General features: G+C 41.3%; 1 protein-coding gene and 1 long non-coding RNA gene across 4 annotated transcripts in view; both read left to right on the forward strand.

Annotated features, from left to right (window-relative positions):
• The window catches only part of ARID3B (AT-rich interaction domain 3B), a 51,453-nt gene that overhangs the window by 7,953 nt on the left and 21,766 nt on the right, over nt 1–21,734 (forward strand). For all 3 annotated transcript variants that reach the window (XM_014780920.2, XM_004421810.3, XM_087428701.1), the window contains exon 3: nt 21,525–21,596. In XM_014780920.2, coding sequence (XP_014636406.1) covers nt 21,525–21,596 — 72 coding nt within the window. The remainder of the gene's footprint in view (nt 1–21,524; nt 21,597–21,734) is intronic.
• On the forward strand, nt 11,324–15,478 carry LOC147917598 (uncharacterized). Its single transcript, XR_015551565.1, has 2 exons — nt 11,324–13,767; nt 15,258–15,478. It is a non-coding gene; the product is annotated as an uncharacterized LOC147917598 (long non-coding RNA).

Consider the following 21,734-nt stretch of genomic DNA (forward strand, 5'->3'; position numbering starts at 1 on the left):
GTTTGGCAATGTTGAGTTTTCTTCACTTCTAATTTTAATATCCATGTTGAGTTCATGTCTTCACCCGTAGTCATCTGGGTGAACAGACTCTGCCACTTGAGAGAGGATTGGGACCTAGAATATGTGTGCACTCTTATTTGGCTCTACCAGTGGTTCTTCCAGCCCAGCGTTCCGTGATGTCTAGGATGTCTATGGTGATTTGTGAGAGAGCTTGGTTGCTCTAGACATTAACTCCAAAAGATTAAGGTGTAAATACTCAGCAAACTTGTTACATAACAGATTTAATTATTAAATCAGCCTTGGTTTTGGAGCCAAAAGATGTGGATTTAGATCCCAGCTCCACCACTTGCTTGCTGTAGTGCTTGGGACAGGTGTCCTAACTTACCTGTCTGAACCCATGCATCCCAGAGGATGATAATCCTCTCCTGCCATCCTCGGGAAGCAATTTTAAAGATATGAAGGTGGAAGAGGAATATGAGTGTGAAAGATCTTTATTGGTAAAATGTATTGTTAAAATTTATACCATCATACAAAGGTTAGGTTGAATTGTCGTTAGCACCTAAATACTTGTTGAAGCTATGATTTTTCAGTCTTTACTATCTTTGTAGGTGAGATGCTCTGTAAATTCTAGACACTACTCTAAAACAACTCCTTTTTAAGTTTTCTAGAGCTGTGACCAAACTCTAGTATTCTGGGGTTCTCTGAAACATTTTAGGATTATGTGAGCTAAAACCATTACACTTTTTTTAATTTTATTTATTTATTTTTATTTTTTTTGAGGAAGATCAGCCCTGAGCTAACATCCGTCCTAATCCTCCTCTTTTTGCTGAGGAAGGCCAGCTCTGAGCTAACATCTATTGCCAATCCTCCTCCCTTTTTTTTTTTTCCGCAAAGCCCCAGTAGATAGTTGTATGTCATAGTTGCACATCCTTCTAGTTGCTGTATGTGGGACGTGGCCTCAGCATGGCCGGACAAGCCATGTGTGTGTGTCGGTGCGTGCCCAGGATCCGAACCCCGGGCTGCCAGTAGCAGAGCATGCGCACTCAACCGCTAAGCCACGGGGCCAGCCCAAACCATTGCACTTTTGAAGCTGCTTCTTTCCATGTTAAAATAGGGATATGTGCATATTTCTTTCTTTAGGTAGAAGTAAGCTTTAATTATATTAAATTTTACAAATACATCATTAGTGACTTAACTTGGGTCCTTATCCTTGCCAAAGACTATTCCCTCCTGATTTTCGGAGACTTGCTCCATCAGTGAACCCCTATTTCCCTGACTCTTTAGACTCACTCTCTTCTGAAACCTTTTCCACACTCACACATGTCTACTATCTGCCAAATTTAAAAAAATCTGTAATCAATAAATCTGCCTGATTTGATTCTTACAAGGAAGTGAGAAGTCACTTTTTAAAGACTTTCCTTTGGCTGCAATCTCCTTCCAGCTTGTTCTGTAGTCCTAACTGTCCCCCGACTCCCCACAACAAAGCTTCTCAGAGGAATTGTTTGCACCTTACCTCCACTTTGTCACTTCCTACTCACTCCTCAGCACATTTCAGTCTGGACTCTGTCTCTTCCATGTCCCTGAAGTTCCTCTTGGTAAGGCCTCCCAATGACTACCATGTTGCTGTGCCCACCCTGCCTTCACCTTATTTGATTTCTCAGCAATATCAATATAGTAGTTCCCTCTCCTTGAAACAGTCTCTTCTTTTGCTTTCTCTCTCCCCCCTGTTGGCTTATTTTCCTTTATCTCTTCTCTTCTGTCTGACCTCTAGAACACCAAGTTCCCTAGGGCTCAGTCTTAAACCCTCATCTCTATATGCTCCCCCTAGGCAATTTCTTTTACTCATGCCTTTATTTTTTTTTTTTTTTTTTTTTTATTATTTTTTTTTTAAAGATTTTATTTATTTTATTTTTTCCCCCCAAAGCCCCAGTGGATAGTTGTGTGTCGTAGCTGCACATCCTTCTAGTTGCTGCATGTGGGACTCGGCCTCAGGATGAACGGAGAAGTGGTGCCTCGATGCGCACCCGGGATCCAAACCCGGGCCGCCAGCATCGCAGCGCGTGCACTTAACCACCAAGCCACAGGGCCGGCCCTACTCATGCCTTTAAATACTATCTACAAGCCATTGACTCCAGTATATATGGTTTGGGCCCATGTTTCCATTTGAGCTCAGTGGATATATTCCCAACTACCTTCTTGACATTTCCACTTAGAAGTTTTACTGGCATCTGAATTTAACATATATAAAACTGAACTCTTGATTTCCAACTTACTGCCCCACAATTATTTCCTCCTTTATTTTCCTTCTCTGTGAATGGCATTTCTATCCACTTGGTCATTCATATCAGAAACCTTAGAGTTGGCTGTCTTTCATACCTCCTACTCTGTCACTGCATCTGGTGATGTCCAATCCATCACCAAGTCTTATCAATTCTCCCATCTAAATATCTAGAATCCTGCCTTTTCTCTCCTTCTCTGCCATCACTTACCTAATCCAAGCTCCCTCCCTACTGCTGTAGCTATCAACAAGTTTCTCTGTCTTCCCACCCCCCCTTCTAATCCATTCTCTACCCAGCAGCTAGAGTGATCTTCTACCCAGCAGCTAGAGTGATCTTCTACCCAGCAGCTAGAGTGATCTTCTAAAAAAACAAATCAGATTATGTCACTCCTTTAATGCCTCCAAGTATAATGTCAGTTGCTCTAATTGTAAAAGCCAAAATCTGCATAATCTGATCCCTGCCTGCTACTCTAGCCTTATTTTTACCAATCTCCTGACCTGCCACTGTACTCCAACCACCCTGGCCTTTGCATATGCTACTCCTGCCTAGAACACTCCTCCAGGTTAGCTCTTACCCAGCCTTCAGTCCTCACCTTAAACATCACTTCCTCAGAGGCACTGTCTTCGCCTTTAGTATAGATCAGGTTATATGCTGTCATCCAACATTATACTTTTATGTTTGTGTGGTTTGTTTGATATCTGATTCCTATACTAGATACTAAGCTCCAAGAGGACAGGACCATGTCTGTTTTGCTTATCATTGTATCCCAACACCCTGCAGAGTGATGGCAGATAAGAGGCACTGAATAAATATTTGTTTCTTCTACTTTATTTTAATTTGCCTTGTGGGGTTTTGTTTGTTTTTGTGAATGGCACCTTTTCATTTCTTAAAAAAAATAGACTTTATTTTTTAGAACAGTTTTAGATTCACAGCAAAATTGAGCAGAAGGTACAGTGATTTCCCATATACTCCCTTCCCCAACATACACACAGCCTCCTGCACTATCGTAATCCACCACTAGAGTGATTCATTTGTTGCAATTGATGAGCCTATATTGACACATTGTTAGCACCCCAAGTCCATAGTTCACATTAGGGTTCACTCTTGGTGTTGTACATTCTGTGGGTTTTGACAAATGTATAATGACATATATCCACCATTATAGTATCATATAGAGTAGTTTCACTGCCTTAAAAATCCTTTGTGCTCTATCTATTCATCTCTCCCTCTTTCCTAACCCCTGGCAACCACTGATCTTCTTACTGTCTCCATAATGTTGCTGTTTCTAGAATGTCATCTAGTTGGAATCATACAGTATGTAGCCTTTTCAGGTTGGCTTCTTTCACTTAGTAAAATGCATTTAAGTTTCCTCCATGTCTTTTCCTGGCTTGATAGCTCATTTCTTTTTAGCAGTGAATAATATTCCATTGTCTGGGTGTACTACAGTTTATTTATCCATTCACCTACTGAAGGATGTCTTGGTTGCTTCCAAGTTTTGGCAAGTATGAATAAAGCTGCTATAAACATCTGTGTGCAGGTGTTTTGTTTTGTTTTTTACAGAGAGAAATATAATTTTATTTTAGTTTGTGAGGAGATCAGCCCTGTGCTAACATCTGCCAATCCTCTTTTTTTGCCGAGGAAGACTGGCCCTGGGCTAACATCCATGCCCATCTTCCTCCACTTTATATGGGACGCTACCACAGCATGGCTTGGCAAGCAGTGCGTCGGTGTGTGCGCAGGATCCGAACCGGTGAACCCCGGGCCGCCGCAGCGGAGCGCGCGGACTTAACTGCTTGCACCACCGGGCCGGCCCCTGTGTACAGGTTTTTGTGTAGACATAAGTTTTCAACTCATTTGGGTAAATACCAAGGAGTACTATTGCTGAATTGTATGGTAAGAGTATGTTTAGTTTTGTAAGCAACTGCCAAACTGTCTTCTGAAGTGGCTGTACCATTTTGCATTCCTACCAACAATGAATGAGAGTTCCTTTTACTCCACATCTTTGTCAGCATTTGGTGGTGTCAGTGTTAGGGATTTTGGCCATTTTTTTAAAAAATTATTTTATCAAGGTCATATTGGCTTATAACATTGTGCGTCTTTTTTAATTGAAATTTTCATTGAGATAATTGTAGAGTCACATGCAGTTGTAAGAAGTAATTTACAGAAATCTGTACACTTTGCCCAGTTTCCCCACCAGTAACATCTTATAAAACTAGAGTGTGCTATCACAACCTAGATAGTGACATTGATACCATCCACTGATCTTATTTAGATTTCCCCAATTTTACTTGTTCTCTGTGTGTGTGTATGTTCTATTTTTAAGCCTTTTTAGTTGTATGTTTAACACATTTAGATTTCTCTCAAGGTTGCACTTTGCTGTATCCCACGTTTTGATATGTAATGCTTTCATTGGTTAGTACTAAACATTTCATAGTTTCAGTTGTGATTGCTTCTTTAACCCATCACTTGTTCAAAGGTGTTTTTTGGTTTCCAAATAATGTGGGGTTTATCTTTTTTAAAATATTAATTTATAGCTTATAATTAAGCTCTAATTATTGTGGTTAGAAAACTGGCATGGTATCAATTTTCTGGAATTTGTTACGATGTCCTTTGTGTTGGCCTTGTGTATGATCCTTTTCTATAAATTCTCCATATGTGCTTGGAAAGAATGTATATTCTGTGTTTGGTAGATGTGGGGCTATATATCTGTCTATTGGATCAAGCTTATTAATTGTGTTATTCAAAATCTTCCTTATCCTTACTAAGTTTTGTTTGTGTTATCAGTTCAGAGAGAGGTGAATTAAAATATTCCAGTGTAAAACTAGCTTTTTTTTTTTACTAATATTAGTACATTTTTTTCCCCTTACACATTCCAGTCTATATATCTTGAGACCACATATAAAGACCTATAATCTCTGTCGTTTTTTATTAGATTATCCTTGTATTAGGTTAGTTTAATCCATGTAATTATTAGGATTGGTGATACATTTCAACCTGTTTTTGCCCTTTAACTTTGGATTTCCTGTTTAACCATACTTTTTCTTTGTTTCTGGTTTTCTCCTTTCCTGTCTTTTGTTCATTTGATTGAGTTTTCTTTATTCAGTCTTTATCTCCTCTACTGGTTTAGAAGTTATACTTTCTGTTTCTGTTCTCTTATTAGTTACTCTTAGATTTTAACTTGCATTCTTGATTTTTACACAACTTTCAAACAATGTTAGGACTTTAGAAATTCTAGTTTTAATTTCTACTTCTCTACTACCATCTTACAGTTTATTGTGGCCAGTAATTTAGATCCAATTTGTTTTAACCCCTTACCCAAATTAGTTTTTTTCCCCTAACAGTCAATATTTATTTAGACTTCCCAAATTTATCCATTTTTTTTCTCACCATTACTTGTATCCCACTATTTGCCTTTGGGCTCGGTCTTCTCTTTGCTTTTTTACTAACTCTTTTAGCAGAGATTTGTATATAGTAAACTCAGTCCTGGTATGTCTGAAAAAAGTTTTAATTTATATCTTTCTTTATTTTGCCCTTACTCTTGTATGATTGTTCATAGCTTTAGATTCTAGACTGACCATAATTTTCCTAACACTTTGATGATACAATATCATTGTCTTCTAGCAACTGTTTTTGCTGTTGAGAAGTCTGTTGTCAGTCTAATTGTCACCTTTGTGAATTCTTTTTCTCTCTTGTAGCTTTTGAGACTTTTTGACTCTGCTAGTTTGCGCTTGAACTACAGTGTTCTAGGTCTGGACTTATTTTTATTTATCCTACTTGCACCTTGGTCTGCTCCTTCAACCTGATATGTGTCCTTTTTTTTTTTTTTTTTTGATGAGGAAGATCAGCCCTGAGCTAACATCCATTGCCAGTCCTCCTCTTTTTGCTGAGGAAGATTGGCCCTGGGCTAACATCCATGACCATTTTCCTCTACTTTATATGTGGGACACCTGCCACAGCATGGCTTGATAAGCAGTGCATAGGTCCACACCCGGGATCTGAACCTGTGAACCCTGGGCTGCCAAAGTGGAGCTCGTGAACTTAACCATTAAATTAAGTGGGCCAGCCCACTTTTTTTTTTTTCTTGGCTCTATTTTTTCTTGACCATTATTCTAATAGAAGTATTTATAACCTTCTCATTTAGTCTTTTATGTATCTTTTCTTTCGTAACCTTATCTCTTTATGTCGTTCTGGAATATTTTCACATTCTATTTTCCAATTTCTAATTCTCTCTTCGGCTCTATTCTACTTAATAACTTTAAAAAATTGTTTATCTTAATATTGTGTTTAATTTCTATACATTTTTTTGGCTTTTAAAAATCTCCCTGTTCTTACTATATGGTTTCTAGTTCTTTCTTTAGTTCTTTGAACATCTTTAACTTTTTAAAAACTTTATATTATGGAATTGTTAAAATTTTTTATTTTGAAAATCTCAAACATACAAAAGAAGAGAGAATGGTAATGAACCATCTGTGTTCCTTATCCAGCTTTCAACAATTACCAACATTCTGTCATTCTTTAAACATGCTTATTTTAAAGATGCTTTTAAATTATTCTATTATTATCTCTAATTATTGGAATGCAAGTTCTCTTTGTGTTGTGTTGCTCTCCCATGATGGTGTATTTCCTCTTGTGGTGGTTTGTTTTTGTTTTTGTTTTTAATATAAGGTCATTTTGAGTTGGGATTTGTTTGCCTGGGAGTTCCATGTGCTTTGGTTTATGGAAGCATTCCTAAGGGAAGTTTTGTTTTCTCCTCTACTGGGCCCTACAGGTTTAGCTGGTTGTCATTAATAATGTGAATTTGGAGTCTACATCTGTGCCTGGTCTACATTCTATTTCTTATGGACCTTCATTTTCCATGAGGCCCCTGGCAGATGGCAAGGTTCCTTGCTTCTTCTCCAGGCTGGTGGGCAGTTTTTTAGGCCCCAGTTCAGGGGGGTAGAAGTGTAGTCCTTCGTGGCCTCTGGGTTTGTGCATTTATCTCAGTTCTGGTTCCTGGCATGCAGAGGACTGTAGCCTGGACTCTTCTCCCTTGGGGGTGATTAACTCCCCAGTCCTCAGCCCTCAGCTGTTAAGAACTATATCCGGGTCCTTTCTCCCTTGAGCCCTTCAGCTTCGGTGCCTGCTCACTGCTCACTGACGACTTCCTTTTTTTTTCTGGCTCTGTGGACTCTGCTATCTTTCTTGGTTTCAAGCTTAGCTATATGTGTAGGGGGTGTGGAGTGTTAAATTTTATCTAGCATTTCTAAGCAAGGTTTTCTTTGGAGAGGGAGGGAGGGAGGCAGTAGAGTTCCTCCATCAGACTGTCCTCACTCATGGTTTTGTTTGCTGCTTTGTTGTTTTGTTTTTGATTTTTAATAACTTAGACCTTTTGACCTCTCGTGTGCCAAGTACTTGCCTTATTTCATTGAGTTTTGTGAGGCATGCCCTGATATTATCCTCCCTTAATGTGTTTGTTTTTGTTTTGCAGATTAGGAAAGAAGGGTGACATGGGCTGCTTGTAGTCTCACAGTTGGGAAGCTGGGCTGTGAACCCAGGCGGTCTGACTGCAGCCTCCATGCATCACCTCTTCCCATGCTCCCTCTCACTCCATTCCAGACAGAGTAGGGCAATGATAATCTTTCTCAGTGGTTGCCTTATTCCAAAAGTAACTTTGATTTATTTTTTCTGATTGTCAAAGTAATTCAGACTCATTTTAGAAAATATAAAAATTTGTAAAGAAAAAAATATAATCACCATAACCACATAACTTAGATATAACTGTAAACTTTTTCTTGTATTTCCTTTGGTTTAAAAAAAAAATGCCTGTTACAGGCGTATTTTTTGGTTTTATATATAATTTTGTTCCCAACTTTTATCACCTAACAGACCACGAGCAATTTTTATCATTGAAATTTATTTTAAACTATTATTTTAAAATAGTTTAATTTTTAAAAAACATATTACAGAAAGTTATATTGACTCAAATAATTTTAGAAATATAGAAATATGTAAAGTAAAAGTCAGCCTGACTTTCCATGGCTCGTTGTTGTTAATAGTTTGGTCTGTACCTTTTCAGAACTTTTTCTCTTCACAAATACATTTTGCTTGTTTTTAACAAAAATAGGAACTCTACATATTATTCTACAACTTACTTTTTTTACGCAGTATTATGGCTATCTTTCCATGTGTGTTCATAAAGATCTATTTATTAATGTTTTTATAATCACTTATCTCAAAAATGACATAAGTAATGTGAATAGATCATGAAAAATTAAAACAATATAGGAAAATACAGAGTAAAACTTCATAGTTTGAAATAAATATTAGAGTGTCCTGTTGCCCATCCTGCTCCCTCCCACCCTCCCCCTTATCCCAGAGGATGCCACAGTTAGGCATGAATCAGCTTCTAGGGCTGTTTCTATATGTTTAACTACTTAAGTATGTAGTCACACAATGTGTGTGTGTGTGTGTGTTTAGTATAAATACGGACTATCTTCATAGACACTGTATAACCCTATGCCCTTGTGTCTGTATTTTCTGTGGTAGATTATTCTAGAGGTTGAATTTGCTGTATCAGAAGGTATATGTATATTACTATCTTTCATGTGTTTATTTGCCTTTTGTATTTGTTCTGTGACTTATCTTCCTTGTAGCCTTTGCCCGTTTTTGTTTCTTTTTTTAATTGTAAAAACCATGCGAGGGCCGGCCCCGTGGCTTAGCGGTTAAGTGCGCGTGCTCCACTACTGGCAGCCCAGGTTCGGATCCTGGGCGCGCACTGACGCACTGCTTCTCCGGCCATGCTGAGGCTGTGTCCCACATACAGCAACCAGAAGGATGTGCAGCTATGACATACAACTATCTACTGGGACTTTGGGGAAAAAAAGGAGGAGGATTGGCAATAGATATTAGCTCAGAGCCGGTCCTCCTCAGCAAAAAAAAAAGAGGAGGATTAGCACGGATGTTAGCTCAGGGCTGATCTTCCTCACACAAAAAAAAAAAAAAACCATGTGAGATTTACTCTCCTAACAAATTTTTAAGTGTACAGTACATATTGTTAACTATAAGCACAATGTCGTATGGCAGATCTCTAGAAATTTTTTATCTTGCAAGACTGAAACTTACACCCTTTGAACAGCGACTACCCGTCTCCCCTCCCCTCAGCCCCTGGCAGCCACCATTCTATCTTCTGTTTTGATGAATTGGACTACTTTAGACCCTCATGTAAATGGAATCATGTAGTATTTGTCCTCCTGTGACTGGCTTATTTCACTTTATTTACATTTATTTAAATTTTTATTGAAAAATATTTACATTATTTAGCATAATGTCCTCCACGTTCATCCATGTTATTACATATTGCAGGATTTCCTTCTTTTTTTATAACTGAATAATATTCCAGTGTGTGTATATACCACATTTTCTTTCTCCATTCATCCGTCGATGGACACTTAGGTTGATTTCATATCTTGGTTATTGTGAACAGTGCTGCAGTGAAGGTGAGAGTGCAGGTATCTCTTCAAGATTCTGATTCCAGTTCTTTTGGATATGTACCCAGAAGTGGGATTGCTATATCATATGGTAGTTCTATTTTTTATTCTTTCAGAAACCTCCATACTGTTGTCCATATCAGCTGCACCATTTTTTAAAATATTTATTTTATTTTATTTATTTATTTTTTTGGTGGGGAAAATTAGCCCTGAGCTAACATCTGTTGCCAATCCTCCTCTTTTTGCTGAGGAAGATTGGCCCTGGGCTAACATCCATGCCCACCTTCCTCTACTTTCTATGTGGGACGCCTACCACAGCATGGCTTGATAAGCGGTACGTAGGTCGGCACCCAAGATCCAAACCTGTGAATCCCAGGCCGCTGAAGTGGAGCATGCAAACTAAACCACTGTGCCACCAGGCCAGCCTCCACTTTTTTGTGTGTGGAATCTTTAGAGTTTTCTACATATAAGATCATGTCACCTGTGAAGAGATAATTTTACTCTTCTTTTCAATTTGAATGCCTCATTTCTTTTTCTTGCCTAAAATGTTTTAAATGTTGAGCTAATTTCCTTCTGTTTCTAGTTTGTTGAGTATTTTTATCATGAAAGGGTGTTAAGTTTTGTCAGATGCTTTTTTTTTACATCTGTTGGGATAATTATGTGCTTTTTATCCTTGGTTATTTTAATGTGGTGTATCACATTGATTGATTTTTGTATGTTGAACCATCCTTGCATCCCAGGGATCAATCCCAGTTTGTCATGGTATATGATCCTTTTACTGTGCTGTTGAATGTGGTTCGCTAGTAGTTTATTAAGGATTTTACGTCTGTATTGATCAGGAAGTTTTCTTGTAGTGTCTTTTTCCGGCTTTGGCGTCAGGGTAACACTGGCCTCATAAAATGAGTTTGGAAATGTTCCCTGCTCTTCAATTTTTTGGAAGAGTTTGGGAAGGATTGGTATTAATTCTTCTTTAAATGTTTGGTAGAATTCACTTTTGTGAAGCCATGGTCCTGGGCTTTTCTTTGTAGGGAGGTTTTTGATTTCTGATTCAATCTCCTTACTAGTTATAGGTCTGTTCAGTTTCTCTATCTCTTCATGGTAGGTTGTAAATTTCTACGGATTTATCCATTTCTTCTAGATTATCCAATCTGTTTGCGTATAATTGTTCATAGTAGTCTCTTATAATCCTTTTTATTTCTGTGGCATCCGTGGTAATGTCTCCTCTTTCATTTCTGAATTTGTCTTCTCTTTTTTCTTAGTTTAGCTAAAAGTTTGTCAATTTTATTGATCTTTTCAAGAAACCAACTGTTAGTTTCTTTTTTTTTTTTTTTTTTGTGAGGAAGATCAGCCCTGGGCTAACATCCATGCTAATCCTCCTCTTTTTGCTGAGGAAGACCGGCTCTGAGCTAACATCTATTGCCAATCCTCCTCCTTTTTTTTTTTTTTTCTCCCCAAAGCCCCAGTAGATAGTTGTATGTCATAGTTGCACATCCTTCTAGTTGCTGTATGTGAGACGTGGCCTCAGCATGGCCGGAGAAGCGGTGTGTCGGTGCGCACCCGGGATCCGAACCCGGGCCGCCAGTAGCGGAGTGCGCGCACTTAACTGCTAAGCCACGGGGCTGGCCCCCAACTGTTAGTTTCATTGATGTTTTTCTATTTTTTGTTTTGTTTGTTTGTGCTCTAATCTTTACTAATTTCTTCCTTCTGCTAACTTTGGGCTTACTTTTTGCTCTTCTTTTTCTAGTTCCTTGAGGTATAGAGTTATGTTATTTATTTGACATCTTTTTTTGTGTGTGTGTGTGAGGAAGATCAGCCCTGAGCTAACATCCATGCTAATCCTCCTCTTTTTGCTGAGGAAGAACAGCCCTGAGCTAACATCCATTGACATCTTTGTTTATCATATTTATTGATCATGTTTATTGCTATAAACTTCCCTCTTAGTCCTGCTTTTGCTCCATTCCGTGAGTTTTGGTATGTTGTGTTTTTGTTGCCTTTACACATTTTTCTATTCTGTTATCTTTTTCTTATTGATCTGTAGTAGCTCTTGTGCATAGGCCCTTGTCTTTATGTCTCAGATATTTTTCACAGTTGTTACTCTTCAACTTGATTTGCAGTTCTTTCATTAGGTAGGAATTTAAAATTTTGGTGTAGCTAAATCTATTGATTTTTCCCTTTATGGTCTCTGTCATACTTAAAAAGTCCCTCCTCTCTCCAGGATTATAAAAAAAATATATTGTTGTTATTATTTTATGGTTGTTTTTTATATGTAGATCTTTACTCCATCTGCAGTTAATGAGAAGGATGTGAAGTAGGGATTGAACGTTTTGAAAAAGCAATGTTATTTTTAATGGCTGCACAGTGTTCTGTCACATGGATAGCACCCTCATGTGTTGCCTGTTCCTTTAATGTCAAGACATTTAGGCTATGTCTAATTTTTTGCTATTATAATAGAATTGTACTGTATTTCTGTTTATTTCCTTAGGGTAGATTCATAGAACAGAATTACGAGATCAGGAGGAGATGAAGAAAGTGAGGCAGTTACAAGCAGGGACCTGAAGGTGCACTGCCTGCATTTGAGTCTCAACTCCACTGTTTGGTTGATTAGCAGTCTTCTGCAAGTCACTTTCTTGTACCTTGTTTTCTCATCTGAAAAACGGGGGTGATAATAGTACCCACCTCAGAGCATCGTGTTGAGGTTTAAATGTTTGATACACATAAAACACTGGAACAGGGCCTGGCACGTAGTAAGTACTCAATTATTATTAGTTGTTGCTGCTGCTGCTGTTTTTATTGTGATGGGCATTTTAAGGGAGGTAACTTTCTGGAAAGGTCATGCCATTTTTATATTTCCAGTATGGGAACATAGGAGAGCCCATTGTCCCAACTCTTGTTACCATTGAATATTATCATTTTTTAAAGCTTTGCTAATTTTACATATGAATAATAGGCTCCTTTTTTTTTTTTTGGATGCACACTCTTCTTATCCTCTTGATCCTAAAAATTAAACTGCTGTCTTTAGGAAATGGTTTATATTGCCTTTTAGATCCTTTTTATGGACTTGTATTTTAGAACTTGAAGTCCACCTTCTTTTAAGTATGTGATTTTTTTTCCCCCCAAATTCATCAGTTACCCTGAGGCAGTTCTTCTAAGTTTATTCCTGTGGCTTATTCTTCAGGTCCTGACATTAATTTGAGTCCCTACCATCTGCCAGGCCCCGTGCCGGGTGCACAGGCCTCACCAAGGAGTAAGTCGCTGTTCCTGAATGAGGGAGACTCACAGCCTGGGAGAGGTGGCAGGCAGCACAGGGGCAGCTGGCATCAGAGTTGGAATGTGTACGCCATAGGACCACCCCCTGGGATGGGGATGTGGGGATGGGAGAAACCCTAGGAGAAGCTCTCAAACTTGTAAATGCGGCTGACTTTTAAACAAAAGTACAAGTTTGTTCTGCCTGAGGGAAGCTGGTCTGTGGAATCTCAAACTTGAAAATGAAAGAGGGATTTTTTTTTTTTTTTTTTTTACGTTATACAATAATTCATCATAGCATTTTTTGAAAACATATTCTTCCTATACATTTAAAATATGTGGTTTGAAAAAAAGAAGTTTTATGAAACTTTCTGAAGCACTGACTTGGGGCAGGGTTCCTAACCTCTTCAGGTCTCGGTTTCCCCTTCTGTCAGATGAAGGTCAGATGAGATGTTCTCCACTCTGCTCTCCAGCTCTGACTGTCGGAGCTCTGTGGTGTGCATGGATGGCAGCAACCGTTATGGAAGGTCAGGTGGTAGGTGGCGCTTGGGGCAGAAGAAGCAGTGCTGCCAACTCGGATTCTGCAGAGAACAGGAGCTGGGACTTTCCTCTGTGGCTCTCAGACTTGGACTTGGCTGGGCCAGTTCACTCTTTGGCTTAGAGGTGTCCTCATCACCAACATTGCATTTTAGTTTTTCTCCCTCCTTTTGTAGGAACACACCATTTCTGGGCAGTCTTCTTGATTGTTGCATGCACTGATTGTGGGCCTAGATGGAAAGGTAGGATTGCCGCCCTCTCTCCCCTCCCCCACCTTCCTCCTTTCTACTGATTCATCAGAAAAGTGTCCTTAGTCTTTTTCCAAGCCACCGAGTTTGAATTGATCTTTGTTGCTAGTAAGAGGTGGGGAGGTGCTTTCTGGTTCCTGCTAAAGTTACCTGACAGCGGAAGGTGTGCATCTGATAATTATAACTCTAGTGCTTCCAAGGCCTGAGCGATTTAGCTAAGAGCGGTAATCCTGATCTTATCAGGAGGGTTTTGTAGTCCAACAGTATTGCTTATAACAGTATCTGTTTTACTTCCTGGGGCTCCCCTCTTCTTAGGATTCTCCTATAATCCTGCCCATTACCCTCTTGTGCATGTCTCATTACCTCTTGGAATCAGTTAAAACTGGTAGGAGGACAAAGATGTTTTTCTTTTCTTCCTACCAAGATCTGGGAATTGGACATTTAACATTATAACGTCCTCAAGCCGGCCAGCAGTAGAGCATTCACAAGTGTGGTACAGGTACTACCCACAGAGCCACAGATCTAGCCAAAGAGAAGGTAGTTTATGCATTGCTTTAAAAAAAAAAAATAGTAACAATACTAACAACTGTATTCAGCCCAAATACTTCAATTACGTTTTGTTTTTCAGAGTAATTGAGTGGTATCCCTGAGCCCCTTTGAAGTCTAGTGATTTTAATAATGACTACTTTGAGGTTCAGGTCCTAGAAATTTGCCTAGATCCTTGACCTTCAGAATCTATCAGATTATAGAGAATAGACAGAAAGGAAACACATTACTGTTCTGTGTCTTCAGAGGACGCTCAAGAATCTATAAAAGTTCAGTGTGCACGATGGTGTTGTAAGGACAGGACAGTTTCTTAGAGGTTTCGGAATATGAGGAGCCCAAGGGAAGAGTGGGCAGCTTAGCCTCTGTACTTTGAACCTGAAGGAAAGGGTTAACTCTCGCCCTGGGGAGGAGTGAGGAATGGGAACTAAAATTGCTTTGGACATCTGAGCTGTGCTTTAATAAGATATTCCAGGTGGTCAAGGAGTAATCCTAAAATAGCCTAGATACTTAATTGCTTTTAAAGTCAGGCACTCCTGTCTCTGGGGAGGTACAGCTCTAAGGAATGCGGTGCTGGCTCCTAAGATCTTAGGGGCGTGGTCTGGTTGGGTTTTTTTTTAAATCCCAGTAAAAAGAAAGGCCCAAGGTAGCCTTCTTGGGTCGGGAGACACTGGTTAAATTTCTCCCTTTCTTCTCATTGGAAGGTTGGCAGTAAGCCTTTGGCTCCTGCTGCTACCAGCTGCCATAACCTGGCTTCCTCCAGGGCTGTGGGATTGGTCTTGTCACCCCCCACCCATCCCCAGAGACAGTGGTCTATTTTCATGAGTGCTCAAAGGCTTCCTGTTTGATCCTCTGCCCAGCGTCTCTCTATTTCCTTCAGAACATACCTTTCTCACGATTAGATTCAGATTCATCCTTCTCTTTCTCTTTCATCCCCTCAGTGCATATCCAGTTGATTCTGACTTGGCTGCTTCTCAAGATAGTCGGTCCTCCCTGGTGCTGCTGCTCCCCCGGCCCCCACCCAGACTCGCAGTGTGGGCGGCTGCACAGTGGCCAGCCCCCAGTGCTGGCTTCCCTCTCAAGTCGCCAATACTGTTTATAAAAGTAATATATTGACATTGTAAATCATTACTGAGGGGCATTAAAAGTATATTTTATTAAATGAAGAGTCATGCTGCTCTCTTACTTGAAAGACTAACTATTGTGAAGGTGTCAGTTCACTAAATTATTCTATAATTTCAGTGTAATCCAGATTTTCTTTGTTGGTGGGGAAGAGCAAGTGATGGGTCTTGACAAATGATTCAAAAAGTAATCTAAAAAAAACAGTTGTTTTTTTAATTGTCTCTCTCTCTCTCCATTAGACTGTAAGCTACACGAGTTCAGAGGCTCTTATCTGTCTGTTCTTTTTCCCTCAGAACCTTTCACAGTATCTAGTATATCCAAGGTGATCAATGTTTGTACATGCATGAATATCATGAAAACATTGAAAAATAAAAATTCTCCATAATCCCAATCCAATTAGATCTCTACATACATTTGTATGTATATATTATATTTTTTCCAACAAAACTAGGTCATTAAAGTAATCTAAAACACTGTATTAATCATACATTTTTCTGTTCAGAAAACACCCACTGCCTCCCTACTGTTCACAGTTCAGAGTTTAAATTTCCTTCTGGTATTCAAGGCATTTCACAGCCTGTTTCCACCTTGACTATGCAGACTTGCATCCTCCCTGCCAAAACATGCCTTGTTTATCCCCATCTCCATGCTCATTCAAACTGTAAATCTCCCCTCCATCCATTCTTCCAGGCCAGCTTCTTCTCCACCTCTGAGCTGCCCTCCTTCCTTCCACCTCTCAGGCACTTTGTGTTCTGGTGCTTTGACTTGCTCTTTTAAGTGCTGTGTGTGTTCAGCTTATTTTCCCAACTACGAGGTAAAACCCCAGTGGTGGGAACCACTGGTTTTTTTGTATTCTCCTCAGCAGCTTGCACAATGCGCTACCTGGGGTGGGTTCTCAGGAAATCATTGTTGAATGAATTTGTCATAGGGTCTCAGGACAGAAAGGGCCCCTAGAGGCTCTCTCGTCCAGCCCTGTCTCATGTTGGATTCCACACCATGACATCCCCGACAGATGGTCATCTAGGGATAGGGAAGCTGCCCAACTCCTGAGAAAGCCCACTCCATTACTGGGCAATTCTGATTGTTAGAAAGGTCCTTGTTCCGTCGACCTGAAATCTTCCTGGTAACTTCTGCCCAGTGACTCTAGTTCTGCCCCCTGGGGCTTTAGAGAAAAAAACAAACAACAAAAACCCGCTTCCTTTTCCACGGGCAGCCTTTTCGATTTTCAAACATAGTGAATACATTTCCCTCTGTCTTTCCATCTCCCAAGGCTGAAGTGTTGGGGAAGCACTATTTTAATTTTGAGTAGCAGTCAGGTTAGACTTAGATTCATTATTTTTTGAAGCTTTTTATATGCATGTCATAGTGCTGGGTGCCATATTTCTCTGGTCCCCTCAGTGTAACCTGCTTGTCTCTCTTCCTCTTCTGATCCCCTGTCCCCTGGAGGAAGATGGGGGCCCATCCTACCCAGAATGTTGTTTTGGAGGTAGTGCTGGAAGGTTAGCAATTCTTATTTCAGCACTCCAGATAAGTCTCCCAGGCAAGTGTTGTGTGAGGGCTGGTTTTCTGTTTGGCTGCCCCTCCCAGATGAAGCCAGTGAGATGAATCAAGGAATAAAAGAATCTCTCACTGATAGGAGCCTCCCAGAGCCATGACTTGACATTGTTGGCATTATATGTTCAAAGGATTTCATTCTTTTCCTCCCTCTCTCCCTTCCTAATGTCTCCACCTAGAACTTTCTACTGTTTTCTACTGTTCTTTCGAGGCACAAGGCAGCATGGTATAACAAAGAGAGCCAGACAAACCTGGGTTTAAGTGCTGGCACTGCCACGTAGAAGCTCTGAGACCTTGGGCAGGTCAAGTAACTTGCTCTTTAAACCATTGTTTTCCCATCTCCAAAATAACCACCTCAACATTGTAGAATTAAGTGAGGAAATGCTTGTTAAGCTCCTGGCCCAGTCCTTGATACACAGAAAGCGCACAGACACCAGCTTCCTGCTCCCCTTGCTCCTTCCCCCACCCTTCTTGCACTGCGATTTTTGAGAGAGTTAAAGGCAAAACACTCTATGGCCTCCCTGGGGAAAATGAGCTGAATGTGGGTATAGCGGCCAAAGCTAGTCTTGGGTGAGTCTTTGGGAACAAACTGTCAGTTTCCTGTGAGCCCCTGGTGAGATCAAAGCTGTTAAAAGAGAGTTCTCAAGTAGGAGAGGCTGAGAAGGTTGTAAATGGCAGTAACTGACCAATCTGGCTACTGTTGACTTCCCGCACCCATTTCTCGGCTGTTGAATACTGCAGCCAGCTGCCCATGGGGAAGTAACAAAGCCTGTTCCCTGGGCGTGTGAGAGTGCACACAGCGACCCTTTATCTGAATTGCTTTTCTCGGGGACCCCTTTGGATTCCTAACCTGTTGAGCTGGCTCTTTTTGGATGCATTTTCCCCATACTTTCCGCTACCACTCCCTGCTTTCCTCCACCACTAGTCTCAGCCACACTCCACACTCAAGAAAAAAATCATTTTTCTGGGCTGATACCTTTCCAGCAGTCACACCCACACCATGTTGATAGGCCAAGAACCCTCCTGCACATAAACCTGAATTGCATAAGTGAGCCGTGTTGTGCAGGAGTTGATCCGAGTTAAGAACCAAGAAAATAACTGCTGAAGCCTGGAATCCTTCCAGTGAAAGGAGGAGGGAAGAAGGGAGGGTTGTGAGGTTGCTGGTCTCATGGGAGAACCCATCCCTGTCTTTCAGCAGATGTGTCAGGGCTTTATATGTCCGGGGGGCGGGGATACCCTGACAGGATGCTTACAGACTGGGGACATAGGCAGGGGCACAAGGAACCAGAACCCGAGGGGACACAGCCCAGAGGAGAAAGGCGTTGATTCTGCCTGGTGGGCGGAGGCTGGAGGCTTCGTGGAGGAACCAGCATTCCAGCTGGACTGTGAAGGACGGACAGGGTTCAGGAATTACTCTCACCTCAGCCAGAAAATCCTGTGAAGCAGGGTCGAAGTTTAAGTGCCCCAAGACAAAGAGAGTAATGCAGAGTGGACATTTCCCTGTCAGCCCCAACTGAATTTTTTTTTTTTTTTTACCCCTCAAAGCCCTGGTAGATAGTTGTATGTCATAGCTACACGTCCTTCTAGTTGCTGTATGTGGGACGCAGCCTCAGCATGGCCGGAGAAGCGGTGCGTCGGTGCGCGCCCGGGATCCGAACCCGGGCCGCCAGCAGCGGAGCGCACTCACTTAACCGCTAAGCCATGGGGCCCCAACTGAATATTTTCAGTTAAGTAATGGAACATCCTGGCCTTGGAACTGGACAAAAGAAAACACCTCCACTCCTGGGCGACTCTTGTCACCGCGTCTTCTTTGAATAGTAACTGACGTTCCTATCTGTGTAATGGGTCAAACAATGGGATTGCTCAAAGAGTTTAGTGTCCCATTTCCATCCTGTTCTGCAAGTCTCTGTTCTCTGTGGTCACTGAGTTAGGGGCGTTTCAGGCTAAAATCCCATCACTAAGCAGATTTTTCCGCTAAATGGTTCCTGCTTAGTGCAAGGTCTGACCATCCCACTGCTCCGAATCTGTTGCTGTTTGGGCAGAGCTGGGGAAGGCAAACGGGTGGGGTCATGATGACCCCCAGCCCCCATCCTACAAGGCATTCTCCTCTGTTCCCAGAGCTGAGCTCTCACACTTGGGTGTTTATTTTCACACGTAGTCACACAGTAGTTACACTGGCGTGCTTGTTTTTACCTTCCCCTCCTGCTGTGGAAAACCCTGTCTGAGATTCTAGGTTGTGGATTCCGTCCTCTCCACCCAACTGAGTGTTAAATAGTTTCTGAGTGAGCATTCAGAGTGCCTAGAAGTTACTATAATTAGCAAAAACACTGTGTTTTCATCTTCATTGGTGACCAATAGAGAAAGAATCCTCCTGTGAACACAATCAGCTTCAGATCGCCAGCTAGAGAGAGTTGGGAATTGAGCTGCCACAGTAAACAGCTGACATAACAGAAGCAGCAGTGATCCCCCATTAAATGTCTTTCAGCCGATAGGGGCTCCCACGATAATTGACTTTCCAGCAGGAATTACTGGCTCAAACGAAATCACTGGGCATTAGGGCAACCTACTGCATCCTTTGAAAGGGGGACTGTAACTCTGTCTGGTTTTGCTGACCTGACAGGCATAATTCATCTTGATTATTCATTGTGCTAGTTGCCACCAGATGACACCAGATTTCTGTTGACTGTAATTACAATGTGGGGGTGAGTTTTAGGTTTTATTTTTTTTAAACAGTGTTCCACCCGCTTGGTTGTTGGCCTCCCTGAGCTGAAGGTGCTTTAGGAAGATTCCTCCGACGTCTGCCTGGGGAGATGCTGAGTGCACAGTCAGATAGCATTTACTGAGCACTTCCTTACACACGTCTTTTACTAGATAAGCAGGGAAACAATTTGGTGTAGCCTGTTTCATTTCAACTGACAGGGTGTCACTTCTTCTTGGTTATACTTACCTCCCTGTGTGCTAAATTGCTGCTATCAAACAGTGGGTCTACATCTCAGAGCCCATTTTGAGTAGGGGAAGGAAAAGATGGCCCCAAAATATAACTGAATAATACCTCCACTTTCAGGCAAGCTTTATTAAAGGGAGAGGTGGGAGAGAATAGAATTAGACCAGGCTTCCATGTTATTGGCATGGTTTTACAATAAGATTCCTATGCAGTCCAAAGAATGTCCTCCCAAGAAACCTGCTCCCCATCCCCAGATGCCCCTCCCCAACCACTTATACACGCCAGCCGGCTGTGTGTCGTGCGTGTGCATGTGCGTGCATGTGCCTGTGGTCCTGGGTGAGGACCACAAATGAGAGTGTGCTGGGCTTAGTGCATTCAGTCCCATCCACTGGGTCCTCCACTGGCCGGTGGGGCAGGGGTGAAGAGCAGATGTCTACCGTGGCATTTCATATTCCCCGCTAGCAGAGGGCCTGTTTGACTCTCCTGTATGGTATATGTGTTTATATTTTTGAAGAGGTGCTTAATTGGTTCAAATAGCCAGTTAATGCCTTTTAACAATGATTATAGTTTATCAAGCATTCACTGGGGCCTAATAAGTGCCAGGCAACGTGCTATATGCTGGAGGTACAAAGATGAATAAGGCACCTTTGTTCTCAAGGAGCTTACAATATGGTGGGGATGACAGATCATTCCAAAATAAGATGTTAAATTCTAAGCTCGAAATTTACAGAGGTTGCTTCCAGAGTTCTTAGCACAGCTGGGAGTGACGGGAAGGCTTCCCGTAGAAGACAATGCCTGATTTGAGGAATAAGAGTTACCCAACTGAATAAAGGTAGGAAGCAGATTTCAAGAACATAAACAAAAACGTATTTGCCATTTCCTCCTGTTCGGTTGAATGGTGTTGGTTTAACCTAATCAATTAAATTAGGATTAGGGTTTCATTATTTCTCTAATGAAAATGAACTCCACCCTAGTGGCACAGAGTCTCTGTACCTTAGGAATAATCTCAGGCCCTGGGGGCCCTCATATCACTAGGTAGTTCTGATCACCAGACAGGGCTTTTAGTGGTGAGGCTTGACCGAGAGACCACAACTTCTGGATCTAGGTCTTGCTCCTTTGACCCTTTATCCCCCACTTAGAGTGTTATGTGGAAAGCCAGGCTAGGTATCTTCACAACATACCGTAGAATGTACAAACACATATACCATAGAGAACCTGCAGAAAAGTGCTACATCTCAGAGTGAAGGCTTCTGGAAGATCAGCTAGAGATGAGCAGGTTCTCAGAAAATTGGGCCTTGGTGTCCTCTTCGTCCAGGATTATCAGGTATAAGTAATACCCATCCTCCTCCAGCAAATGGAGATGATTCTTCCACCTGACTCCATCTTTGTTTGGAACCATAATTGAAAGCAAAAAAACACCAAGATGTCCCTGTAAGGGTGGCAGTGGCAGTTACCTGAGCAGTCTTTTATAGTGTGAGCCAGGATAGCACAATCGCTCAGGATCTACCTCTTCTTCCTAAATGATTGCCTTGCTCTCTGTCACTCTCTTCCTGTTCCCTTCTGAACACTGTGCTTTGTTCCCCTTCAGAATGGTGGTGTGGCCTGGAGTGATGATGCGGATGGAAGCCGGGGAAGAGAGATCTCTCGAGATTTTGCCAAGGTCTGTAATGTTTCCTTTGTGATAACGAAAGGGGTAGTTCTGCAGTGGGTTGTTGTAGCTGATATCCAAGGAGTAAGGACAGGAGTGGTCTGTGAGTCACATTTCTAGTCATTCAGATGGCTCTGTGTCTCTGGGGTA

The sequence above is a fragment of the Ceratotherium simum genome, chromosome 3, assembly GCF_057802395.1.
Source record: "Ceratotherium simum simum isolate JZ-2026a chromosome 3, ASM5780239v1, whole genome shotgun sequence".
NCBI classification, from domain to species: domain Eukaryota; kingdom Metazoa; phylum Chordata; class Mammalia; order Perissodactyla; family Rhinocerotidae; genus Ceratotherium; species Ceratotherium simum.